This window comes from Ambystoma mexicanum, chromosome 10 (assembly GCF_040938575.1).
Source record: "Ambystoma mexicanum isolate Mex_15411 chromosome 10, UKY_AmexF1_1, whole genome shotgun sequence".
NCBI classification, from domain to species: Eukaryota; Metazoa; Chordata; class Amphibia; order Caudata; family Ambystomatidae; genus Ambystoma; species Ambystoma mexicanum.
Genome location: NC_090932.1, coordinates 694,551,822 through 694,578,855, shown reverse-complemented (window position 1 = coordinate 694,578,855; position 27,034 = coordinate 694,551,822). Strand labels below are relative to the sequence as shown.

The 27,034-nt window shown below is 44.4% G+C and overlaps 1 protein-coding gene across 1 annotated transcript in view; it reads right to left on the bottom strand.

Annotated features, from left to right (window-relative positions):
• The window catches only part of DNER (delta/notch like EGF repeat containing), a 1,567,341-nt gene that overhangs the window by 1,149,332 nt on the left and 390,975 nt on the right, over nucleotides 1-27,034 (bottom strand). The window contains exon 2 of the mRNA XM_069618306.1: nucleotides 1,396-1,692. Within this exon, the coding sequence (XP_069474407.1) occupies nucleotides 1,396-1,692 (297 nt within the window). The remainder of the gene's footprint in view (nucleotides 1-1,395; nucleotides 1,693-27,034) is intronic.

The window sequence follows — 27,034 nt, the reverse complement described above, 5'->3', positions numbered from 1 at the left end:
CTCCCAGGGAACAAATGGAGATACTGAATCCAGAGGATCCTCAAGCAGCTCCAGTACCGGTACCCAGCCAGCACAAAGCACGCCCTGCTATGCTCTGCAAGCAAGCTTCCTTGGTGGTAAGTGCCAGATAGTCTCTGAACCAAACCAAGGACAAGGCAGTTGCCTGCAGCACTCTCCTCAGCTTTGGGCCGTCTGACTTAAAGGACGACACAAGCCCAGCGAAGAAGCTAGGAGGAGTTCACTGACAAGCATCTAACAGCGTCTGCCTGAAAGGACATTTTTGCGACAGTCGAGGCCCTCGAGCTGCAACTGACTGCACCGCTGACTGTTGTCACGCCCCAGTTGCCAACACGATTCGAGATGCCTCAACCAGTGCTTCAGCACTGCCAACCAGCACTAAGACAATGATTCCTGACCCTGAGCCGCCAGGTAGACCAGCCTGCAGCTGTCTGTCCAGCCTCGCTCGCTGAACTGCCGGCCGCCTGATACCCGCAGCTTTCTCCCGTCATGAACTCTGTCAAAGAAGCTACAAGGCACCCTGAAACCAACTCTAGCACCAAGATCTTCTACAAGCCCAAGGTGAATTGTGGTTCTGTCCCCCTGGTCCTTCTACGAATGCCACCAGTGACATTTTACGACCCATTGCTCCCTTGGTACTGAAACCAAGCATCCTTGAACTATTGAGATTAATTACTTTACCAACTACCCTCCTGTCAGTATCCAGAGTGCATCCCTTTTCCTTCTTGAAACTGTCTGTCCTCTGCATTCCTTTACATGGTGGGTTGTATTTTGTAATGTGCTAGAACTGTCTGTTGAATAATAATAAAGTAGATACTTTTATACAACCTTGACTGGACAGTCCCTTTTATCATTAGGTAATAATTGTATTTTTGCTGTGTTGCAACTAACCAATGATCCACAACCTTGCGGAGATAAGCCTGCCGTTCCGTCCAAGTTCCCAAAAAGGAGGTTTATAATTTACTTGTGTTTCCAATCTGTTCGGATCCCTTCTGGTGTACTAGAAGTGTGGGGCTGATTGATGGTTTAGAAACCGATATTCATCCCTGGACCACAGGTGCCCCGGAAGCTGATTTGTCACAGCTGGTAAAGACAAAGACCACACAATTGCAAATTACACCCTACACAGTGGGTAATGGATAGGGGGAAAGGTGGTGGACGTGGGATGAGTCAATGGAGCCTAGGGGAGCACACCCCTTGAAAACAAATTAAAAAATCACAATGGTGCCTATATCTTTGCTTTTGGCACAAAAAACACAAATTCACATAGATTTACACCACCAATTTTGATCATTTTGTTGCTCCTGTCAAGAATTATAAACTTGATATCTTTAATGAACATGTCCATCAGTATGGGAAAAACATTGCAATGCTCACCTCGATTTCATCCCATTTTAGATCAACAACTTTCTGGCCTGCCTTTGGTTGCCATGTGGGCAAGGTCACAGTGGCTCTTGATCTGGGTAATACAATGTCGGGCTCCTGGGTTGCTGAAGCCGAGCTGAGCTGCCTGGGAGATAAGTGTTCTGTCCATCCAGAGACTGCAGGGCTGGATATTGATTGTTCGCAGTGCAAACCTTCATACCCGTCATCGCAAATGCAGATGTAACCTTCACTGCTGATGCTACAGTTGCCATGGTGACACGGATGGCTTGCACAGGGATCTATAATAAACTGACAGAAGAGAGGGAAAGAGATCAATTATTTCATACAGAACAGTGCTTCATTTTTTGGAAAAAAATTGTTTTAATTTTCACGTCCATTAGATTTATTTTACTCACACTTTAGATGAAAAAATAATCAGCACATTTTGATGAAAATTCTTTTACACGACAACAAAGGAGCACAATCTTGATATTCTTTTTATTTTATGTTGTGCAATAAGGTATGAAACACCTCAAGTGAAAAAAGGCTAGAACTCACTATGCGGTCCAGTTAGTTTATCCCTTTTATATTGATGCAAATAAAGTTGTCGATCCAGTGGGCATATGTGTGTGGGGACTCTTTCTCCCCATAATAAGGGAGTATAAAGCACATGTGTTCTGTCAGGCAGTGCCCTGAAATGACCGAGGGCTAAGGCCACTAGAAGACTCCATGTCATCATGGGCTCTGACTCCAATCCTAGTGTTTGCTTTTACTTTAGTATTCCTTAAGTCCATAGTAGTCAGTTGATGTGACCCAAAACTACAACACCCAGAATTGATCACATGATAGGCAGGTGAGGGTCATGGTGTCCTTGGTGACGTGGAATCATTTGATAAACGTAGCTATCACCCAGCTCTACCGGTCACCATGAAATAGTGCATGCTTTTCTGGTACCGATGGAATCCTGGCCTGATAGGGGGAGGATGGTGCTTGTAGTTGTCAAACATTTCATTTGCCCACATCTCAAAAGCTGCAATAGTGTCTGGTAGTGGAGGCATCCCACTGCTGACACCACATCCAGACAGTGCTCCTTCTTTTAACACAGGGCTGCCTCAGTTTACCAAATAAAGGGAGGTTGGGTGAAAGAAAAAGACATTCCCATTTCCCAAAAGGTTACTGCATTATCAAAGCGAATGCTAGAGCTGACCCTACTCATTGCATGGCCTACAGTGGATACCAAGGCATCAACACCCGTGTTCCCACACCAGTCCAAACCACACCACAATTACTCATCAGTAAGTAGAAAGACTGAGAATAACTTTATTAAATGTGAACCTGATTATCATCTTTAAGTTGAAACTTATGTATTCACTATCATCAGGTAAGAAAGTGGAATAAGCATGGGATTAATCACTGTGCAGAAACATTCATTAGAACATATGCGAACATCCAACCAACATTCGCATTAAAAACTAAAAACACAAGCGCTGAAGTCTAGATAATTAAAGTGGCAGTCTCTAGTGCTGCCTGAATTCCGAAGTTATAACAGTCTTAGCTTACTGCAGTGGCGAGGCTTTGCTGCACATGCTGCATTCTTCCGGACACTCTGCATAATGTGCAGCTTGCAAGTAAGGTCCACTCATTCGCAAAAATGGTACCTTGCATGGGCCACCTTCACATGGGTGCATGGTTGCTTTAAGGCATCATGGCCCTGAAGTATGCCTGCAGAGTATGTGCTAACCCACCTGGCTGGAAGGATGTCGAATTACCAGGAGTTACAATATTTACGAATAGGCAACACACTTGCAGAACCCCAATAAAGTCCATAGTCACTGTTGGACAAAGCTGTATACAGCAGCTCATTTTTTTTTTACCTGTTTCTGATTGCTCCTATTTTAGGCTGACAAGTGACTTGGCAACCAAATGATAGCAATTTGCTCAGGATCACAAAACGTCGCACAGCCAGCAAGCCATCAGACCATATACCCAGCTTCGATGTGGGCGCATCAACGGAACTATCCTGACCCAGACTGGGTCTACCTTTTCCCTTCCGAACCTCTATGTCCTGCCAGTAACCCTCTGTTTCGCCTCTCTTCATACCTTCCTAACCATTCCCTTAATATACCATCCCACTGATTGCACCCGCGTTATTGTGTCCTTTAACAGCACTCCTCTGATTCCCTGCTAGGTTTGCACTGTGTAAAACCCAACATATAAATATACACATGCAAACATGCATATTCACGTTGAATGGACTCCTAATTAAATCAAATATTTCTAAGCCATTGAGACTATTGGGGATTTGACAAACATATGGGGTACTCTCTGGTATGAATAACTTTGCAGTATGTTGTCATGGTATTCGAATCCAAAATGCAGCAGAAACACATTTTAGCCTACCAGCACCCTTTCCAGACCGCCATACTACAACGATGCCGGTAAGGGCCACGACTCCCCCGGCAGGCCTGACCTGCCGGGTTTTCAGGCCCCTACTGGAATGGTTTTCACTGAAGCACCAGCACTTTTAGCAACGGTGCCAGTTCTTCCGTGTCCACATTCCCATGGAGGACTTCATGGGAATGGGGAATTACTGTTACCCCCGCCCTTATGATATGCTGGTGGCACCGTATTTTAGGCGGTGGCAAGGGTGTTACGGGCTTGCCGGTAACCTGCAGGCTACCGGCGGGTTTCACCGGCCACCCGTAATGAATCCTTATGTCTTGCTCAGTAATACATCTACTGTGAAGGTATGGCAAGGGTTCCGTTATAAAACATGAATGGCAAGCAATTACAGAACATTACAGTGATGTGTTCAATCACATTATTTATGTCCTTGACTTTTTTCATTCAATGCAACTGCATATTTCATTGCCTGTGAATAGATTTATCTCAGCTCCTCTGAGCTCCATTTTCCAGTTTGGACATTTTTGAGAGACTCAAAGTCTGACTAGAATGAAAGTCCATTTGACTTCTTCGCCACTAGTATAAAGTGAGCCAGGTCAGGTAGCGACTAAATGATATTTGATTGAAATGTCCCCCACGAACACATCAGATCCTTCTGCCAACCCCGATACCGCTGAAACCCATTAGATTGAGAAGCCTGCATTAGACAGGTGGCCACATTATTGAAAAATAGGAATAGCATGGTTGCAAACCAGAAGTAGCGCGATTACTTGCAATGCAGGGACCATATTGCATTCACCTCACTGCTCCTGTTTACCTCTCACAAAGGATCCACCCCGTCTCCTCTACAAGGCCAACCAGATCACTGTATACCAACATGCTCTGTGTGCCACTAGTAAAAAGAGCCAGAGCGGGCGGATCCAGCTTCCCATATCTCGCACCCACTCACTGGAATGCCCTACCTCCCACAATCCGAGGTGAGGCCGCCCTCATCGCTTTCCGCATCAGCATGAATACTAAACATATGACCCACTGCATAAGCTGTAATGTAATGACCAAGTGCATTAGCTGTAATGACAGAATTATGTTTTGTATTATTTATAATGTGCCAACGACTGCTACCATTCCTGTACCTTTGTAACTAAGCTCTTGCAAGTAACAGCGCCTCAATGCCCCTGGGCTGTTTGCGCGCTATATAAATATAAATAAATAAATAAATATTTAATGCTACAAAATATGCCCACTGCATATTCAAATTGGCCTGTAATATTCCAGCAAGCTAAGGATTCTACAGTGATACCGCTTTTCTCAACATTTTTAAATGTAGAACAATTTTGGTCGAGAAAAGAACATTTTAATCTGAACATGTATGTAAACAGGCAACCAAGGATTTGGGCGGCCACATTAGAAAAACACAAAAAAAAGTTGTTTTATGGATGCACATCCAAAATAAGCATAAGATTTCTCAGAGGTGGTAGGGACTCACCTAACCAAGATCAGGGAAGTATTCCATGCTCTTTGATTTTATTTATTTTTTATTTATTTTGTGGTTGACAGTGCTTCTCATGCATGCAAGATACACCAGATCACACAGCTAGAGTAAGGGGGTTAGGGGGATTGGGGTGAGTCACGACTGGGTGGGTAAAGGGAGGATTGAAGAAGAAAGACAGAACAATATTAGTAGTATTTATCATAGCCTATTGCCTTTATTATAAGTTTGCCGGTCCGGAAAAAAGTGCCGTTAACAACGGTTAACAGCATATTTTCCGGACCGGCAAACTACAAGTCTGCCAGTAGGGGCAGTGAACTACAATCAGGCTTTAGCTTCCGATAGGCCAAGCCCCTACCAGCAGATTTTTCACTGAAGCACCGGTACTGTTACTAAGAGTGCAGGTGCTTCAGTGTTCCCATTCCAATGGAGTCCTGTGGGACTCCAGGGGAATGGGAACTTACCGTTCCTCCACCGCACGGAATATCCTGGTATTACCGTGATATCAGGTGGCAGAAACGGGAAGCAGGAGATTGCCGATACTGGCAACGTCTGTCATCATCACATATATAAATATTGATCAGTAAAGTGGTTTGGAGTTGCTTCTAGATGGATTTAGCCAGCGTTGTTGAAGGCTTTCTTGAACAGTAAGGTTTTAATGCTTTCAAGAACTTCATGGGGCATCCTTCTTGAGGCGGTTTATATTGTACTTTGGGCCAATGGTCAACGCTGCCATTCTGGTTATCCATAGGTTATAAAATTCATTGCGATATTGGATAGTTAGTCAATGATGGTCTCGGGAGGATAGCTCAGGGGCAACGTGCTCGCCTGACACGTAGCAACAGAGGTTCGATCCCCGGGTCCGCACTTAGAAACCTCTGGATAGTTAGCACGTTCTGAATAACCTATCATATCATATCATATCGTCTTTAAGAAGCCAACGATTGAGTCATATTTCTTCTGCCGGAAAATCATCCTGGCAGCTCAGTTTTCAATGGTGTATACCTCTGATTAGTCCTTTTCTGAGAGGTCTAGTAGGAGGCTATTGAAGTCATCTAGTTTCATGTTCACCAGTGCGTGAGGTTGACTAGATTTTGCGATTCATGGTCGAGCTTGGGAGGAACCTTCGTACTTGGTTGAAGGACAGAAATGAGTCAAAAGTTACTCCCAGATTTTATGTTTTGGTTGCTGGGCTTGGTGCCAGGCAGAGATTGATGGGCCAGAGTTTAGAGATATTGGCTACACGTGCCTGACTGCATATCATCATATCTGACATTTGTGAATTGAGGCATAGCTGGCTTTTGGATGTCCAGCTATGCAATATGATGCAGGAGGATTTGGTGATGGTAGGTCGGTAGGTAGCTGTTGTGCTTCTTGGTGGAGTGCTATCTTTGTAGCACATAGGCAGTGTGTCAAGGGTATTACGACAAGAAGTCTATCTGACTTGATGGAACCTCGCACCTTTACGACCCATCTGACTAATGCATTAGCACATATGAAGAGCCTGTAGCATGTGGATGATATGGCAGTAAGCATATTGGTGGTGTCCCCATGAAGGTTCCAAGCATCCCCACAAGACACTAGAAGGGACCTCCAAGGACCACCGCACACTCAGCTGAGTCTCTGACTTACACCACCCAAAGTAATCCCCACGAAGGACAGGTCATACCTTAAGCAGTGTGAACCCTGCCTCCTCGGACGCGCGCTACAGAAGAGGATGCAGGCGGCAGAACTCATTTGCCTTCAGCGAAACATCAGCCCAGCCACAAAAGATCCATCCAGACAAGTTTTTTAGGAAAACTACCGGCCATCTAAATAACTTTGCAATAAATTGACCAATTGCGGTAATTACCATACACAGTCATTACTGATCTACATGGTGCCCTAAAATGTGGAATACCCAAAGGGTCAGCATCACATTTATTCATGTGGACCTTTCTGGGTAGCTGAATTTTACCAAATGTGGTCATGGTAAATGAGTTTAACGATAATACCATGGGTGATACTCACATTCTTTATTTTTTTATTTTTCTATCATAGGGTCGCAGTTCCCATATCGATCATCTTCCTCACAGCAGGAATGATAAACGAGGTAGGTCGATGCAGGAAGCCGCAGGGTCTACACAGGATCAGGGTAGACAAAAAGGAATATGGGGCTCCCCTAAGGGTGAAATAAGGGGAGAGAGCAGAAGGGGGGCTTGCAAAGGATTCGGTGGTGATCACCAGTTTAGAGGTAACTGTGAACCACCCAGTATTTGGAAATACTGCATACATTCATAATCCAGGAGGATGATCTGGGGGAGCCAAGCCTCCTAAAAGCAATGCCAGAACCAAGAGCTGGTTGTGTAAAGGTGGATGCGGGTAACACAAAGGGTTAAAGAGGGAAGGGAAAAAAGGGGTAATCTCGATCCTCCAACTTGCAACTTGATGAGGGGGATGGCATTGAGTGACCAATGCTAGTTGATGGGAGAAGTTGGGGTGCGTTACTTGGCAGTAGGCTATCAAATTATAGTGAAATAGGCCCATTTTTGTTCGGAAAATAGATCCTGATCTCCCTTTCCATGGCATAGAAGAAAGACTCCTCCGTTTCACCTCACAGAGGGGCACAATCAGTGGGTCCAGAGCTACTATACATCGCAACCCGACAAGAAAGATTTTCTCTATATTTCCTATGTTTTCATTGGGGTAACCACTGTAAAGCCCCTTTAATTAAGGTTTTTCACTGATTGTCAACTGTGTTACACAATATCATATCCATAGTAACCACCAAGCATAGCCTGCCTACAGCCATGCGCGGTGGGCACTTTGACCTGGGCACCTCATTTTAAATGGATAAGGGCTTTTGCCCCAGCCCAGGAAGACCCAAACCACCGACTGATACCCCTAGGCTTAGCATGAGGCTTTTCTCAATGGCTACCTTGCCTGAGGTAAAGATTTCAACCCACCCCAGAACCCCCTTGGACCACCTATAGGCCCACTGTGCATGCTGAGGGGCTACGTTGGCCAGGGCAGGTCCTTTGACCCTTCTCCCATAGACACCAAACCACACAGTGGAACCACTAGACATGGCCTGCTGCCGTGCCCAATGGCTACATTGGGCAGTGTAAGGCCCTTGGTCCTGCTGCAGCCACCCCAACCCACCATGCCCCATTCAAAGTAGCCACTTTGACCAGCGCAGTGATGCCCGGTGGCAACTTTGACTGAGACAGGGCCACCCCCCAAACCACTCATCGGCCCAAAGGACACGGCTGGCAGCCATGCACAGTGACTTCTTTGTCTGAGGCAAGGCTGTTGGCCCTGGGAACTCCCATACCATCGATGGACCAGCTAGGCCATGACCAGTGGATTCTTTGCCCAGGGGTAAGCACAACATACTGTTTGGTCCACTGGACATGGCCTGCAGTCTTACCAGCGTCAATGTTTGCATTCTCCTATTTTCCTTAATACCCTTTATAACACATACAAGTCGTTGTCCAGAAGGCACCTGCAATCCAGCTCAATTGTGAAAGGTATTTCTTTAAACAGACCAGCGGGTGGTACCCCATGTGCTCGACTAAGTAGGTCAGGGGTTAACACACGCTGGCAATGTCGATCCCTTTGTATCAGTAAGAATTGTTTCCAAAAGTGCTTCAGAGTCAGTCGCTTCAAAGTGTAATTGTAACACCAGTTAAGGCTATAATTGGCGAGTTAGAAAGAACAGTTAGAAAGAACACAAAATCTAAAAATAAACATCAACAGAGGCAACTACTTCCCAATGCGTCTGCCATTTGGTAACTGACTCGGGCTATAATGCCCTGCAGTGTATTCTCAGTGTGTTACAAATCCCTAGTCTTTTGGAATTGAAACATTTGCTTTCTGTCATGAAATAGGATCTGTAAGAGCACAAACACTGAACCTTTGAGACAAATCAGAGAATGTGCCTTTTTAAATGGTTTAGGTAGCGCATCTCCAGTCGGCTGCCTAACCAGCATGGCTTTTATGTTTTAATGTTACTTCAACCTTTACAATTTAAAATTCATACAAAATACAATGCTCCATTTATACAGCAAATAAGGAAGAAGAAGAAAAAAAAAATGAAAGGAAAAAAAAGGGATGCAGCCGCCATGAAATAGTTATAACATTCACAGAGTAACCCTATCAAAAGATTACACAAACTAAGAAAGCCAAGATCTTGGAGCAATAGTTAAACAGCATAAAAAGCACCAAATTCCTTAATGTAGTCACACTCAACCAACATACTAACATATTTCCACACTTTATCCGGGAAGGAACACCAGCATACCTATTAATCTAAAACGTATTTACTATTGATAAAACCCAAGACAACAAATGCCACCGACAGGGGAGTACGACCCAACAACCTTTGCCACAGAAGATCATTGTCCACATAAGTAATACTGTATACACATTGCCTAAGGTACGGCATGCGGAAAAATATGAGTGCAGGACAGAATAAAAACATGTGCTGCTAGGCTTCTATTTCATTAATACACATCCAGTGAACATTCCTGATTAGAGCCTAACTGGATGGATAATTCAAGGGATAACTGGTTATGGTCACTCAGATGGGACCCTATGACCTTCAATGTCTTACACTTACCAGATAACCTCTCTGTTAACATAGATAGAATCAATAACAGATTCCTGCGCCCCTTTATGCCATGTGTTTTTTTTTAGTAAGATTGCTGTCTATAGCACCGCTGAGTTGAGTTAAACCCAACGAGGAAAGGCATGCCAGCTATGCCCTCCCATCTATCAATTTACGAGAATGTTCATTCAGACTATAGACATTCATAACCCCCTCAATTCCTTTTTCCTCATGCAAACAATTTGAATTTAGGTTACCACCCATGATCATATATCCACTTGAGTGTACTGAACACCTCTCAGGAGGATAGCTTTGGGGCAACATGCTCGCCTTGGAAGCAAGAAGACACGGAGCAACACAGGTTCGATCACCAGGTCAGCGCTTAGAAACCGCTTGGTATTAAGTGCGTTATAAATACCATATCATTCATCTGTACAATTTTTGTAACGTATACTGGAGGTGATGTAACAGTGCCACACCGCAGTGCCAACAGATATTAACAATTAACTTAGGGAGGCACTCGTCTTCAGCTAATATTTGCACTTCCAAACCGAAAGCCCCTGGTTGAATGCCAGAGATCTTCATCATGGATATATTACAGCATAGTTTCACAGCAGATAGTAGGTCGCCAGACAGGCGCCCACCTGTGCCGGGTCTAACTGCTTGAAAAACCTACAGAGTGGCAATCCATGATTGGTTCGGTCAGCAGCAACAAATGATATTATACATTTCTAGACTTTTATACAAATCTGCATTTTCATGCAAGTGAGTGTGCCTTCTCGCATTCCAAGAGAACAGTTTCAAGGGTTGTTAAAGAGTTTGTTGGAGTCGTTCAACCACATCACCACTGGCACATAAAGCCCTTGACACCTAGGACCAGTCCTGCACAGCGGATCTGAGGAAGGTCATTTCATGCCATTTGAAGCACCTCCCGTTCAGTCTCGCCCCCCCCTTATGTATAAATAGATCTTTCGAGTGGGGTGACTTACGCTCTAGACCACAAGTTAGGTGCAAGAGTTGGTGATATCACATACAGGAAAATGTTATAACCAAGCTGTTGCAATAACAATGCTTCTCTCTGGATTAGATCATATATGATCCTTGATTTTATATTCAACGCGACAAGAGCCACTCGTACTTCCTCAAGAAATTCTACACGTGATATATCCTTTGAAGAGATCGCTCTCAAATTCGGGATCTCCGCAAAAAGTAATATAATGTTTTGTAGAATCATTGACACATGCTGGGTTTCCAAAACGATGCACTATAAGCACAGCCTATTCCCACATAAAGGACCACAAAATACCTGTTGTGGTCCATTCTTACGAGTGGGGCCATCCAAAGGCCAGGCAACTGAAGAGGACCTACCATGGAGAGGAAAGGCTGAGAATTGTGTTGCAGCAAGAATACGCTGAAATTGTGGAAGTGCCTGGCGGGGCTATCTGGTCTGCCATCAAAACAGAAGCAGCCAAGGTTGGTTATCTATTCTTGAAGCAATACACGTGAGAAGGATGAATCATCCCTTACTAAGGGGAAAAGAAAGAACACCAAGAGTGCCAAGTTTTATTCATTTAGGACATTTAAATGCTGCAGAATAGACCAAATTGTGGTCTTGTGTCACGTGAGCCAAGGATGGAAATTGAGTTGAGCTTGGAGTCCTAGAACAGCGATAGTGAGAACCTGTACTCCCATTTATCCTTACAGACAAGGATATTTTGCAAGGCCGAGTTCAAAGACAATGTTCATGGTAGAAGGTGTGTGCGATGAGAGATGTTGGGCTAATTGGGTGAGGAGGTAAAGTCAAGTCCACCTCCTGGCACCTGGGTCTGAGCTTACGTGCTGCTAAGTGAACTGAATGTTCCAAACATGGCGCAAGCATGCCAACCAATTGTAGAGGGCCCTATAATGAATTGCCTTATAGTTTGAGAACCAATGATAAACCATCTACTTAATAGTGTTGAAGATTATATGTTTTAGAGGTAGGCAGAAGTTGTCCACCTGACAGTAGAGCAGCCAATCACAATCCTAGACCTTATGGAACGTATACTTAGATGTTCCCTTTGAACTAATTATAAATCGCTCATAGGTTTTTCTTATTGGCCACGTAGGATGAAGTCGCCGCTGACGATTTTTTAGCATAAAGTCAATGTATAATGAGAAAATTGACGAGAGCTGAGCGAACGTCTGGTGATGTCTGTTGTAACCTCCCTGTTTTAGATAATTGTTAATAAAACATCAGCCTTTGCCATCTCCCTGTGTTGGTTCCATTATTTGCAATCAGTTATTCTGTGAACCCATCCATTGCATGCACGTTACTAAAAAGAACCATAAATTCATATTCATTCTGCCAAATCTGTTTTAGCTTGTTTTTCTACAGCGTGTAGTGTAAAATGTATTCTTTTCATATTTTTTCCTACCAGTGATAAGTATACAATTTACAGAGATAACTACGATCAGTTCATTAAACCTTGCCAGACAGCGCAGTGTTTGTAAGGCAAGTATGCAATTGGCTATCCTAGCTTGCTCATGCATGCAAGAAATAGCAGATGCAAATAGAACATCAAGGCTCTAATCAGGAAGAACCATAGTAATCATAGCATTCTGAAATCACCAGGTACCCACACACACACTTAACAGCTGCTCTCAAGCGCGTGCTTATGCTGCCTTCCAGTGCTGGAGAAATGGTTTCAGTCACAGGCGAGAGGATTTAACTTAACACTGCTTTGATCTTGCAAGAGTCACCTTTTCAAGAGATTGTAATCTCTGCGTAGACAACCGCGCAGTATATTTTACTGGTTCTTCTGTAAACTGGTAGATTGGAAATATGGCAGCTAATTAAAATGTGTATTCTCAACGCTGTGGTTTCTTGCCGGGGAACTTCCTCTCCCTTTCTAGGGGAGGGTGGGAAGTGTGAAGCCCGGTAGGTACGTCTTTATTGCGTGTTTATCGGGCATACGACAGACATATCAAAGAAAAATGCCGATCTCTCATTGATGTGTTGCACGCAGGAACACCCAGGTCTGCGGGTATGTGGGGGTTGCGTGCTGGATCTAGTCAAGTCAACAGCTTCTTTGTCACACTGAGGGTATTTGCTTTGCGCATGCGCACCAGGGAGGGCTTTAAAGTGGAGCATCCTCCCCCTATAGGGTACAGTCTACAACTACAGCTCTGCGCTGGCACCTCACAGGTAGTCCCTGGGACACACCTTGCTCTCTCTTTATGGGCACTGAGGGGGGCGCAATTAGTGTGGAAATGTGCGCTGGCGCAAACATGCACTGAAACAGTACATATTTGCAATAGGGCAATGTTTGCCATAATCCTAATATCGTGCCAAATTGCCTTTGCAGAAATCCTAAATTCAGTGATGAGGCCCCGGATATAATTATAGGAATTATGCAAGAATTAACTATGATTTACAGGACAGACTTTGATCAGCATTCTATTGCCAAAACATAGGAGGGATCATTTTGCTCCTGTTCCTAATTTGGCAGCAGGGAGCTTTTACGAGTGCACTCGGGCATAGCCAGAACACCACCACCAAATGTTCATCATTTACACAGTGGAGTGCACTTTGTGGAGGAGTGCACGTTTTCTGCACTTTTGCACTCCGCCATGCAAAGTGAGTAAACAATACCTGGCATGCTTGTATGCCAAGCAGCGTTTACTTTTAATTATGAATGCTGCTTACCATGATTCACAATTACAACTGAACGCTGCCCGACATGCATGTTGGGAAGTGTTTTAATTGTAATTGTACACGTTGCCTGCTAGGCGAGCATGGCAGGCAGATTGTACAATGGAACCCTATGGGGTACGCCTGTTGATAGCGGTGCAAAAAGCCAGCAGATGGGACCTCCAGCATTTGCGGCGGCTTGAAAATCCATGCTGAGGCTAATGCTGGAGCATGTACATGGCAGAAAGGAAGGAATGCAGCAGAAACGCACATTGCATTCTGCCCCTCCACTCTGCCATCCATTGATGGTTGCTATCGTTCCAAATGGTGGAACAGGGGAAGGCAAGACCATGGGCCTCATTCCGAGGTTGGTGGTAGTCATGGCGCTATTTGCGCCATCAATGCCACCAATAACGGGTCCGGCACCGATCTTGTTCAATGGGGACTTACCAGTGTAGTCCGACCTTTGCAGGACCGGTAAGTCCCCATTGAAAATGACATTCCCCATTCCCATTGAGCCCACATAGGGCTCAATGGGAATGGGGAGGGCGCAAATAACGGGCTGGCGTATGTCAAGCCCGTTATTTGCGCCCATGTCCCTTAACGGGTCCCGTCCATAACGCCAAGTCAGACCAGGCGTTAAAGGAGGGACCCGCTAAGGGACCTTGTAGTAGGGCGGTAAGGGATTACCGGCACCGGTCTCCTTACCGGTGCCGGTATCCCTTACCGCCCAACTTGGAATGAGGCCCCATGGTTCTCTCCTCTCCCCAGCAGTCGCTCTAGCAGAAGGTAAGGCCACTCACTACATCGGGGTTCTCTCCAATCTCCATCCATGCATCTGGCAGCAGGCAAGGCCATGCCCTTTATCAGGGTTCCCATCTCCCTCCTCCGTGCAACAGTAATTCTGGCAGAAGGCGAGGGCACACACTACACCACAGTTCTCTCAACTCTCCAGCCAGAAGGCAAGGCCATTCACTATATCAGGGCTTCAAATCCCCTCCTCCCTGCAACAGTCATTCTAGCACAAGGCGAGGGCACACACTACATCGGGGTTCTCTCCACTTTGCAGAACAATGCCCGGCAGAAGGTAAGGGCACACGCTACATCACGGTTCTCTCTACTCTCCAACCATCCATTTGTCAAAAGTGGACATGGAAAAGTTTTTCAAAGTGGCTCCCTATCACACTAAACAATTGAATGTACCGACCAAGCCAAACTCCTCTAGATACAGTTGGGGTATTCTCCGCCAAATAGTGTTTTTTAAAGAGCAGATATAGAGATTAAAAAGTAGTTGCAATAAAAAAAAATGGACCTAGTGGATTTGTTAACAGTGAGGAATAACATAATGGAAGATGTATAACAAACTATTTACTCCAAAGGGATGTGGGGGTGGTGATGAGAGATGGAGGGAATGGAGTGAGGGAAATAGAAGGGAGGGTCAGAGGGTCAGAAGAGCAGGAAACTAGAGTACCAACACTAAAAAGGCAGATGTTGCAGAGGCCCACTGGGAAATCTCCTGATTTTCCTATAGGCCGGTCCAACAATGCCCTGGGCCTATTGGGTGACTTTAAATACAGGTGAAGGTGTAGGAACAAGGAAATCCTGACCCTTCTCTTTTTGCCACCTTTTTACACCACAGGATCTTAGCTAGGCATTTACAGATGTTGTACTGTGCAACCCATTCCTAATGCCCATTTATCTCCAGAAGCAAGAAATAGGGAAGGCCCTAGACACAATAAAAACCACCACACACTTTCACAGTCAAGCACTTTTATATTTATAATTATTCATTATTCCAATTTATAAAAAGAAGGCAATGTCCAGGAGCCTGGGAACTATAGGCCCATTGCACTGACTGACTCCTCCAGTAAAGTGTTTTCAATTTTGCTCTTAAGGGATCTAAACATCTCCCTGTACAAAAACAATATTATTTCATGCTTTCAAGTGGGGTTTCGATGTGAAATCGGCACATCCCTCAGTGCGACGGTTCTGAAACATTTACTGCAGAAAGTCAAAGCCCCCGGGGGATGGAAATATATATGGCATCCCTTGATCTATCTTCGGCCTTTGATTGTGTAGTGTGTGAATGTTTGTGGGATAAACTTCTTAGATTCAAGGTTCCTCAGAAGTTTGTCCAGCTCATTTCATTGCTCCTTCAAGCGACCAAGCTACGAGTTTGACTCAGTAGGGATGGTGCTGCATCAAGGCAAATATTGGTCAAGGTGGGGCTTATGCAGGGTTACCCTGTCACCAACCCTTTTCAATACATATCTGTGTGATATTGAGGAGCTCTGGCGTGCCTATGATCTGATTCCTGTTAGGTTGGGTCATCTTACCATCCATTGGTTGGCCATCACGGATGATACTGTTATTTTTTTACAGGACTGCGCTGGGCCTCCAACGGAAGTTAAAAATCTTTTATGAGTACTCCACGAGATACAACTTAGTGGCCAATGGCAACAAGTCCAAGGTGGTTGTATTTTCTAGTGGGAAAAAGCTTTTAGTCACGCAATGGTGACTAGGTTCAGAATTGGTTGTGAGGGTGGGGATACAATTTGGCCTATGCCTCATCCATTAAGATGTGGAAAAATATGCTGAAGGTCATACGTATACCTATGAGGTCCCACATGAAGCATATTGTAAGGAAAGTGTGTGGTTTCTCCTTTTTACTGGCGATCAAATAGTATCTGGAGAAGATAGAGCCTGTCCTGTTGTATGAGATAGATATGGCGTCTGTTAACCTGGGGCCCTGTTTAGACACTACGCAAGGGATCTTGGGGAAGAATGTATTGGGTTTGGCATCATCAATTCCAAACTCAGTGATACACCCCAAATTAAATCTTGTCTCTCTTCATGCTAGACAACAGTGGAGACAACTATTGGTCTACTCAAAGTTCTGGTGTCCTCCTACTAATTCTCTTTTTGACAATTTTCACCATGTTAGAAATTGGCACGGTTCCCTCCATCAATCTGTTTAGGACACGTATGAGTTATCTGTTGTTGGAAATTGTATCGTCAGATATGGAACTCATTGGTAATCCTGACAAAGTAAAATCTAAACTATTTCAGGATGACTGGAGGCTGACTATTGAGTCCCTGTCCAAATACTCACTCTATCGAGAATATGCCAAGTTTCCTAGAAAGTGGGGGGACTTGCCTATATATCTTCAGTGCTTTCCATGTCACAAAACCAGGCAGGTTTTTCTAAGTTTCAAGTTAAATCAATTCCACACTAGAGAGAAAACAAGGCATTGGACTGTGTCCAATGGGGAAGATGGTCCTACAGTGGAATGTCGTTTTTGTGAATGCTCAAATGTTATTGAAAGTGGTAAACACTGGATTCTAGATTGCAAAGCCTTAAACTCTACTAGATTGATTGCCTTTGATAAGGAAAAGGATGGCTTCTCCATTGAATTTTCCAAAAAATTGTTTTGGTCGCGACTGATGTGGGGAACTAACATATCATTGATTATCGCACTTGCTCTCTTTTTAAACGATATTGATTTTAATTGATAATTTGATGTGTTTTTATGCGACTACTGTATGTATGTATGTATTGTGGAACTGTGTATTCTTTTTGTATGAATTTGTGGAAGGTTTTCTGTAAACCATAACACAGTAAAGAAAAACTTTTATAATCAATCTCATTAGAAAGAACATATAGACAATCAAACCAGTTCATATTTCATAGCGATGGAAACGTTTGTAGTAACCATTTGCATTGGGCACATGTGAGAATAAATAAAACACACTAGATATCAATAAGCACTTTACATTGGGTCAGCATAGTGACCTTTGGAGAGTATTCTGCATAGCACAAGCTCCCAATAATGTTGCATTGTATCCTTTCTTCATCTTTTCCTGGACCGCACAATGAATATTTATTTCCAAGGGATCTATGTGATCACTACGACTCCCAGAATTCCAAAAGCCGAAAATGCTGATTTAAAAAAAAAATGTAAACCCCCTTTACAACACATACATATGTGGGTGGAGACGCCCTGCATACTACCATTATATCCCATACCCCACCACATATATATGTTGTGTAAGCGGGGTCGGAATTCTGAGGGTGACATTTTGGGGCATTTTCTTTCCAGTGACCATTGCGATGTTGCAATGCATGCTCTGAAAGGCACTGCAGAATCCTTTTCAATTTCGCATTATTTTCTGAAGCATTATTTTCTGAACACAGCAATGTTAATGCACCTACTGCAACCAACATTTCTGTGGCCGCACGATTAATGTATTCCACAAAGAAAGGTGAAAATGCAACATAATGTGTGCTATGGTGAATGGACAAGCTGCCTGTACTACAGCGCATCCAGAATGCAATACATGATTCATTGCACCTTGTGGCATGAAAGGAATTAGGAAACAATGTAGTCACATGTCAAAATTGCAGCCTGGGACAAAAGTGTGTGATTTAGGCAACTCAATTACTCACAGAGTACATCATATCTCAAAATTACCCGTCCCTCAAATTGAAAAATGCTCAGCTCCTAAAAGTAGTTTATTTCTCAGTGTGTACTCTACGAAACTCACACTAATTGTTTCATTGGCTATAACGTTGTTTCATATATAATAATAGTGGACATTGCCATACTGGGTACTGCACATTTCTTTCTTGTCCCACTCATGGCAATACTACGTACAAATCATGGCTCTGCTAATCTTAGTCTTTGTTCAATTATATGCATTTTCCTGGTACCTTCTCATCTGCAGCCTGTCCCTCTTCTGTGGTGTGTGTCCTACTTGTTGCTTCCAATCTGTCTCCTGCATCCATGTTTCAGCCATTGTACATTCTGTGGTTCTGCTAATCTGTGTTCTGTACTCATGCTGGGGTATGTCTACATTTGTCATATGGCAACTGCTCTGTGGTCTGCATCTACAGTGCAGCCAGTATACCTTCCATGTGGTTGCTCCTGTTAAAATGTGTCCTGTAACCTGATCATGGACAGTAATCTCGTGCTAGAATAGCCACTTGATTATTATTCTCATCCCAGCATGGATGAAGGGGGTATTCAGACTCCAAGGGACTTCCTATGCTTATTATAATCACTATGAAGGCCACATATCAAGCTATGGGTTGCGATTGCAGCAAAGGGGAAGGGCTTGGCATGACCAAAGAGTCTTTTTGGGCCTTCATTCTGTTGGTTTAGGTGCCTGCAAATGTGTCTGTGCTCAGGCCCCAAAATACCTTAAAATGGTCTGACTTAAAAGGGTCTGACGTAATCGCAAAGGAAACAATAGACAGCCCAGGAAAGAAACAAGCCACCCGATCCCACCAACACCGGCGGTCTGCCTGCGGTTCAGTTAACTCAATTATATAACATAACATCTTTTCACCAATGTCCTATCCTTCCATGGATGCAAACTGAGCCTATGCACAGAAGCAATCACACCGCATGGGGAGAAGTATTTCCCATCTCAGACTGCAGGGTGTTGGATGTTTATGCTCCAATGTCCATACTAGGAGCCCTTTGCCATACGCAGTACTCTAACATATAGGAACACACTGGGGGCCTCTGCCGGAAAACCCTGTGCCTAAAGCAGACCCAAATAGAGCAAATCTGTGTTATTCCCAGATCTGACCCAAACAGGCGGCTTTGACTGGTCAGCTGTTGCAAGAAAGGTAACTCCTTTAAATGCAGATTTACAAATGTTATGCACATTATGCATAGTACCAAGATAATTCCATGGGTACAATAATAGCTAAAAAAAAAAAACAGGTTCCTATTACACTGACTCTTCTGGGGTGTGTGTAAGTCTGAAAGAAATACTTCCGTACATAGGATAGTTTACAGAGATCTCAAGTTGTGCTATGTCAGGTGTGAACTGATACACCAATTCAGGACTTTATGTTCAATTCATATTGCATAATGTTACATGTAGTGTTGCATTTATAGCATGACCATGAATGCAACATATAGGACATGATTTTAGCGCTCTTTTGTTGACATATGTTTAAGAAAGAGGAATGTGTATGAAGGCATGATGCTAGTTGAGAAAAGTGGATCGTGTTTTTTTAATACTTTTCTGTCCTTAGCAGGATTATGCATTTTCAGATTCAGCAGTTAATTTGCATGCATTTGGCTGTTCTGCACCAGAGTAGAAAACCTGCACATGCTTGAATTCTGCCAATATCAACACTTTGATTCATCTTTATGCTTGTCAATGAAATAAATATAATTTAGTTGGGTAATATTATGAAACATTATTAAAAATGTTGTGAGGCTATTGGTACTCAATGTGTTGCAGTGAGCTTCACTCTTTTGCCAGTGACAATTCTTTCTAGTAAGTGTGAATGTTTGAGTTGTTCACACTGCAAAATATAGCCTTCAAGTTCCCACACACCCCATTTCTCAGTATGTCTTCCAACACAACAAAGAGAATCACTAAGTAAAAACCCCTTCCTTTATTTGTAGCAGTGCAAATGATCATCACATTACACAAAACAACAAGCTGCATGCCCTTGTCAAACAATGCATGAAAGCAGGCACACTTATCGCAGTTTCTTTTATTGTGTGTTTTGAAAGTACTGTCGTAATACTCAGAGGAGATTATTTTTGGGGATCACGTTACTTTATGAGCTGGGGCAATGGAGGTCAGTATTTAGTTGAATTATTTCTCGCAACTGGCTAAAAGTATTCATTATCCTGCAGTAGTTCAAACTTTGGCCTAGTCTGCAGGTGTTCACTAAACAAAAGACCCCATAAAGGAATGGGGCCCGATTCATGGACTATTTGCCCAGTTCAAAGTGAATTTGGCCTGCTGAAAAGTGACTTTGCACCGCCAACACAAACCCTGATTCATGGAAATGTGCAAAGTGTATTTTGGCAGTGCAAAGTCTGCGCATAGTCATTGTTGCTGTAACAATGGGCCTCATTCCGACCCTGGTGCTCCCGTAATGAACGGTGCCGTACGGGACAGGCACCATTCATTACGGGATGCCCTACTACGAGGTCCCCTTGCGGGACCCGCTCAGAACGTCTGGTCAGAAACAGACGTCCTTAGCGGGTCCCGCAAGGGGACCAGGGAGCTAATAACGGGCCCGTTATTAGTTCCCTCCCCATTCCCATTGAGCCCTATAGGGGCTCAATGGGAATGGGGATGGGTTTTTTCAATGAGGAATTACTGGGTCCTCCAAGGTTGGAATGGCCCGGTAATTCCTCATTGAAGGAACCCAGACCTGGAACCTGGTATGGAGGCAGCCATGCCCTTATTAAGGGTATGGCTGCCTCCATTCTCGTAATGAAGCCCAATGACTTTGCCCGGACTCTGCATGGCAAAAACACCCTTTGCACAGCAGTTGCATGAATCAGGGTTTGTGTCGGCAGTGCAAAGTCACTTTTCAGCAGCGCAAAGTCACTTTGAACCCGGCAAATATTCCATGAATCGCGCCTTTAGTTGCAGCGTCACCTGGCGAGAAGCCCTGGCTGGATGTCCGGTAATGTGTGTACAAAAGGGTGGGTCAGTAAAGAAGGCCCTGGCCAGCATTGGCCGCCATTGTAACACTCGTCTCTTCAGCGAATGCACTCTCTTTTTCTTTAACACAAATGTAAACTTTGTAGTGTCAAAAGTGAATTATTATTTTTTCAACCATATGCTCTAAAATGTGTTTTGCTGATTCCTACTAAAGCGCAGTGTTGAGCTGACCCAGCATAACATGACGGCTTCCATTTGAGGAAAAATCCCAGAACAGCGTAGTGTTTGTGACTGGGATAGTCTTGCAATGTCATAAAAGAGCAGGGGAAAACAAACTGTTCTCATTTGCTAGTTCTGCTGCAGCACGCAGAAAAACCGGCGTTCAGGGGATTGGCTGAGCCAGATGGCGCTGTCAGCGGAGCCGGGGAGGAAAGAGATATGGAATGTATAATTTAAGAGAAAGAGATCTGCATGGGACAAATGTTACTCGCTTGAATTCTTACCACACTTATACTTGGCTACAAAACAAAGAAGATACCAAAGAATGGATACAAATAGCACACAATGTAAACTCAATTAGAACACTGGAAAAAGTTAACTTTCGAAATTTGAAAATGTACATTTTATATTAGAAAACCTTGTTGAAATGTCTGATCACACCACAGCAACCTACTTCACCCCCACTCCCCATCTGGAGTTCCCCCTCCCCTTGCTCTCACTACTGTGAGAAACCAGAGGGTGCCTCGCCCGCTAGTCCCTGGGGATCTTTCTCTCAGGTGGCCAGGGCACCGCCATCGCCTTTTGATCCAGACCCTCGGGGTGGACTAGTGGGGGAGGATCACCTGGGTGAGGAATGTTCGGGGAGTGGGGGTGAGGGCCGGTCTTAGACCAGATTGCACCCCAGGCGGGAAGCATTGTTGGTGCCCCCCCAAAAAAATATGCCCACAAAAATTGTATGTTACAAATGTTGTTATTGGGGAACTCAATAAAGAACTAGGTAGAAAAGTAATACAAAATGCATACATTCAATACTAGGTGACAGTGTTAGAACGTCACCTGTATTATGTGTCCAAAACGTAACTTTTCTTGACTTTGACATTGCAAATTCCAAACATAAGCCCACATGTCTAACAATTAGACATGAGAACATGTGCTTAAGTGCCTAAGTTACAGACTCAAATGCCAGCCAGCTTCACTGCAAAGTGTGTGTTCCTGGACACGTGATTTGATATCACTGTGATTTATCGGTCAACGTTTGCAGAGCCTAGAAGTTATTCAGTTCATATTGTACCATACATGCCAACATTATCCATTCTATTAGGGAGATGCCATCCCAGTCCTTGATTTAATTTTGCATTCTGGGACCAGTAATCCTGGATTTATAAAGGGGAATCCAGGACTAAAAGAATGCAAAGTTAAAAGCAGGACTGGCCTATCATCCCTTGACTGGAATAGATATGTTGGCCTGCATGGGGTACACTATTAAAAAAAGGCTCCTTCATGATATTTTGTTTCAAGTATACGTCAGCTTTTTAGAGTACCAACTTTGGTTGGGTGATACTGTATATGGGTAAAAGCTCTATATAAACTATAAACAACATATCATTACTGTATTTGTGAAACTTCCCTACCGAACACGCTGCTCTTGTACAAGGTGCAGTGAACCCATTATAAAATATAGGCACCCACACTGCAGATTGGTGACCACTCTACTCAAGGAGGCCTGGCTGAAGATTTGTGGGGGCCCATCTCAGCATGATGGTTGTGGGCCCCGTGCTTAGAGTGAAAACAGCCTGCAGCACCCATGGGGTGCATACATTACAATGGTGACAAAGATAAGGTTAATAGCCGCCGATTATCATAAGATGGTCAGCCGCCAGGGAGCTTAAAGACACAATGCCCAATGAAGAGCCCTTCTTTGTCAGCAAATGGCTGACGTGGAGGAACACGTTTTAGAAGGCACTGGGGTTCTAACACTTCTGTATATCCTGTGGGAAGAGAAAACAAAGCTTTAGAAATTAATATATTGCAAGACTGCTGCCCGGCAACCTGGGGGCAGTTGCTGGGGGGCCCATGAGGCTTGAGACCCCCTTTCGTTTGAAAAAGTTGAAAGGCCCTGACGCCATGCCTTTACTCGAATACAGTGGCCTTTGCTAGGTACCGGGTCTTTCAGCGTTCATTCACCACCCATGTAAACTACAGAGGCCTACAGTTTTAGAAGGCACTGGGGTTCTAACACTTCTGTATATCCTGTGGGAAGAGAAAACAAAGCTTTAGAAATTAATATATTGCAAGACTGCTGCCCGGCAACCTGGGGGCAGTTGCTGGGGGGCCCATGAGGCTTGAGACCCCCTTTTGTTTGAAAAAGTTGAAAGGCCCTGACGCCATGCCTTTACTCGAATACAGTGGCCTTTGCTAGGTACCGAGTCTTTCAGCGTTCATTCACCACCCATGTAAACTACAGAGGCCTCAGAAACCACAGTTCACCAGCCTCTTCCGCAGTGATCTTTAAAGCTTCATATCTAGAGCAGTGGCATGCCCCAGAGGCCAGTCTCCTGTCCTGAGAATTCAGATCTGGCCTACCTGAAATAAATCTTGGCGCAGAATAAAGTCCTTTCACTTGGGGGAGGGGGGCAACTCCCTCACATGTGTGATGCCGCAGGGGGCCCATTTACCTGCTGTACTAATGAAAATCTACACTGGTCCTTTCTATCACACCACTGGAATAGGATTTAAAAATGACCATTTACATAAATTACATGCATAAGATATATGATATCTCTGATGAAGAAGACATTAAAAGTGCCTCTGTTCTGTTCCATGTTCTTGTCCCACTGTGGGGGATACCATTACAGCTCCTAGATAATATAACTCTCCTTGTAGAGTGCTAGCCGAATCTATAATGTACTCACTGCAGGAGACAAGTGTTACACTACCATCTCACTTGCCGGTAAAACTGTCTGTAACTGAAACAAGAGGGCCAGGCTGGGAAGGGCAAGGCCGAGTTTAGCTTGGTAGAATATTGCATGCCTCAAAGGACAATAATGAATGTAGGTTGTTGGTCACCGCTTGTGGTACGTACCGATGTATGCATAGGTGTGTCTGCCTGTGCTACAAGAATCGAGCAAAACCCTGCTTTAGGGTACTAATGTGGTGCTTTTAATCTTAATCCTGCAAGTTAATGTTGACATTACAAACATTGTACTGTTAGAATAACCCCCAGGATATAAACCTCGCTACTGGCTATTCCTGCAGTAAATTCTCAGCTCAGTTGGTTTGGTTACAGGGGCCCAGGAACAGTTTGTCAGGCAAGTGGGGTGAAGTAGGACGAGAGGGGGAGTGGGTGGCAGCTTTCCAGGACCGAAGAACCAACGTCCCACATTACACAAGGTTAGATATCTGCATGTGCAACTTCAGCCCTTGATGATGATTAATTTGCTGTGTGATTACGGTAGTAATGCACCATTTGGAATGGAAGCCCATTGCTAGCGGCACTGGCAGTACGGAATACACAGTGTCATATTTTATGCTCTTATGAAGGGGGGGATTGTAGGGGTACAACCTAAATCTTACCCAATCAAACACTGGATTGTGTATTTCCTGAGCACAATCCTGGCTAAAGGGATGGCCGTATGTTCATTGATGTCACACACTTACATTACCGAAGCATGAATGGCTTTGCATACACCGCGTGTCTTTATTTCATACAAGGCAGATAGGACTGGAAAACCAGCATCCGACACAACACAAGGGGAGAGATCTGCAGACCACCGTCTTAATTTGCTGTATGATTATTCTACCAATGCACTTGCAGTCTACAACGTTTGGAATGGAAGCCCAGTGGCAGTATGGATTATACATTGTGTTATATTTTATGTTTGTATGGACAAGAGGGATTGTGGGGTGCAAACAAAATCTTACCCAATCAATAAACACTGTATTGTGTATTTCCAATCCAATCAGCTGCAGCTAGTGTCACTCTTGGCGGATGGCTTCTCTGGGACTTGGCCTCCTATTGAGTCCTGCCCTGACTGGAACTGCTGCTTGATGTCTGGGTCTTGATCCTCCGAGCTTGAAGGCGATTAATCTCTTTAGAGTCTCTGGTCCCTGCTGTCCAGCCGAAGTATGAGCTGACTGAAAAGCCCAGTCTTCTAAACAATCACCCCCGACTGCAGCGCATGCTCTCAGGAGGAGGCACGTGCAGTCAGGCCTGGTCGGCGCCGAAAAACTGATAAGCAACAAATGTTTTCAGTAAGATCATAAACATGCCATGGAGACACCAGGTGCACTGCTAGCCGGCTTTTCCCACTGAGTCTGTTTTCGAGTAGCACGTTGTTTTTTATTTTGTACGTAGGTAGAAACTTAGTGTACTTAACTTTAGCACAATCAAATTCAATGATGCAGCATTGCAGCATCAAGCATCATGGTGGTGTTGGAGCACTTTTGGAGGAGTTGGGCAGGCGCCCCCTAGAGCCTGGCACGTCAGGCATTCCAGCCGCCTGCATGGCCTGATGCAAAGACCGGCCCAGGGACAACCGATGGTGAAACGCGGTATTCCCCCCTATTTTGTTCATGTACCCCATCTTATTTTATAGAATTTTTCCGAAGCCCAACTCCCCCTCCCTTTTTACACAAGCACTTGGCCGAGGAAGAGGGTGACTGAGAGCAATGGACTGAGGGACGAGAGCAGAAGGGCGAAAATCCCAAGGGTTCCCTACTGGAGGTCGTTGCCTCCGACAGGCCACGAAAGACACGTGGAGAAGGCCAGATCCCACAAATGAAGATTGCATTGTGCTTCTAGGAACCCAGCAATCCACCAGGTGCATGGCAGAGTTGGGGAGGCGAGGCAAAGCCGGCAATACTAACCGTGACTCGTGAATTGAAAATAGCAAAACAAGAAAGAAGCGCACACGGCCAGTGAGTTGACAAGCAACCTCAGAGACCGGTGTGTGTTAAAGTGAATTAAGTAGCAACATTATATCACAAGTGAAGGCTGCATGCATGTGGATGAGACGTGAAGAAAAGCAGACCTGTGAACAAACTTTAAAGTAAAAAGCAACTGTGGGATCAGAGATACTAAATAACAGAGTGTTCCGGTGAAAAGGAAGTAGCCCATTCGAAAGTCTCAGTGAAAGGAACATTGTTTGAAGTTATAAAGCAAACAGACAGCAAAAGCGAATTGAGTGAACTTTGAGTCGAAGTGGTCCTGCGGTGGTCTGGTGAAAGAGCCACGCACAATCAAAAGTCTTTAACATCCGAAAAGGGGTCCGAGCCCAATTGAGGGAGACTCGAAGTACAAGCTTGGGGAAGGGAGCCCCCTTGCAAGTTTGTGTTGAACTGTGATTTGAGAGGTCTGAGCCTGGTAGAGTGGGGACTACGTGAACTGTGTGATGTAAGGTCTGAGACTGGAAGAGGGAGACCTTTGTGAACTGTACATTGGAATACATTTTGAAAGTCAAGAAAGAGACTTTAACATGGGAGGCCAGGTGGCCCTCAATCCACAGTTTGGAACTGCTTTGAGTTTTAGAAACCGAGCCAGAGTGTGTCGTCCTGCCTACGAGGACAGCCTTACTCCGTGAGTTTTAACCTGAGGAGGAGTGCGGGCTCAACTACCTTTATTGTTTTGAATACTGATTTTCCTTTGAACACCTTTAAGGGCAGGCGTTAGGTTTTTGTAAGCACAGGCCATTTGGATTTGACAGACTCCACTAGGACTGTTTCATTTATCGTTTGATGGTTGAGACTACTCCCATCTTAGTTATAGGGCAGAATAGGAATTTCTCCAACCCCAACATTTTCAATAAAGGTTTTACAAATTGTATCCATTGTGTCAGTGTCATACTTGTGATACCATGCCTTCCCTACACTCCCCATCCAGCTCCTCTGCTTACCGTGCACTCTACCGGTTACCGCTCCCTTTTTACAGTGCCCCATTGATTCCCAGATAGGTTTGCACCTAATATATCCTATCTATACATACAAGGAGTTCATGTGACAGTAGTGGAGAGGAGAGTGGGAGGCATCCACCTTATTCAACAACAGGTCTAGTGACCACTAATATTACTTCCCA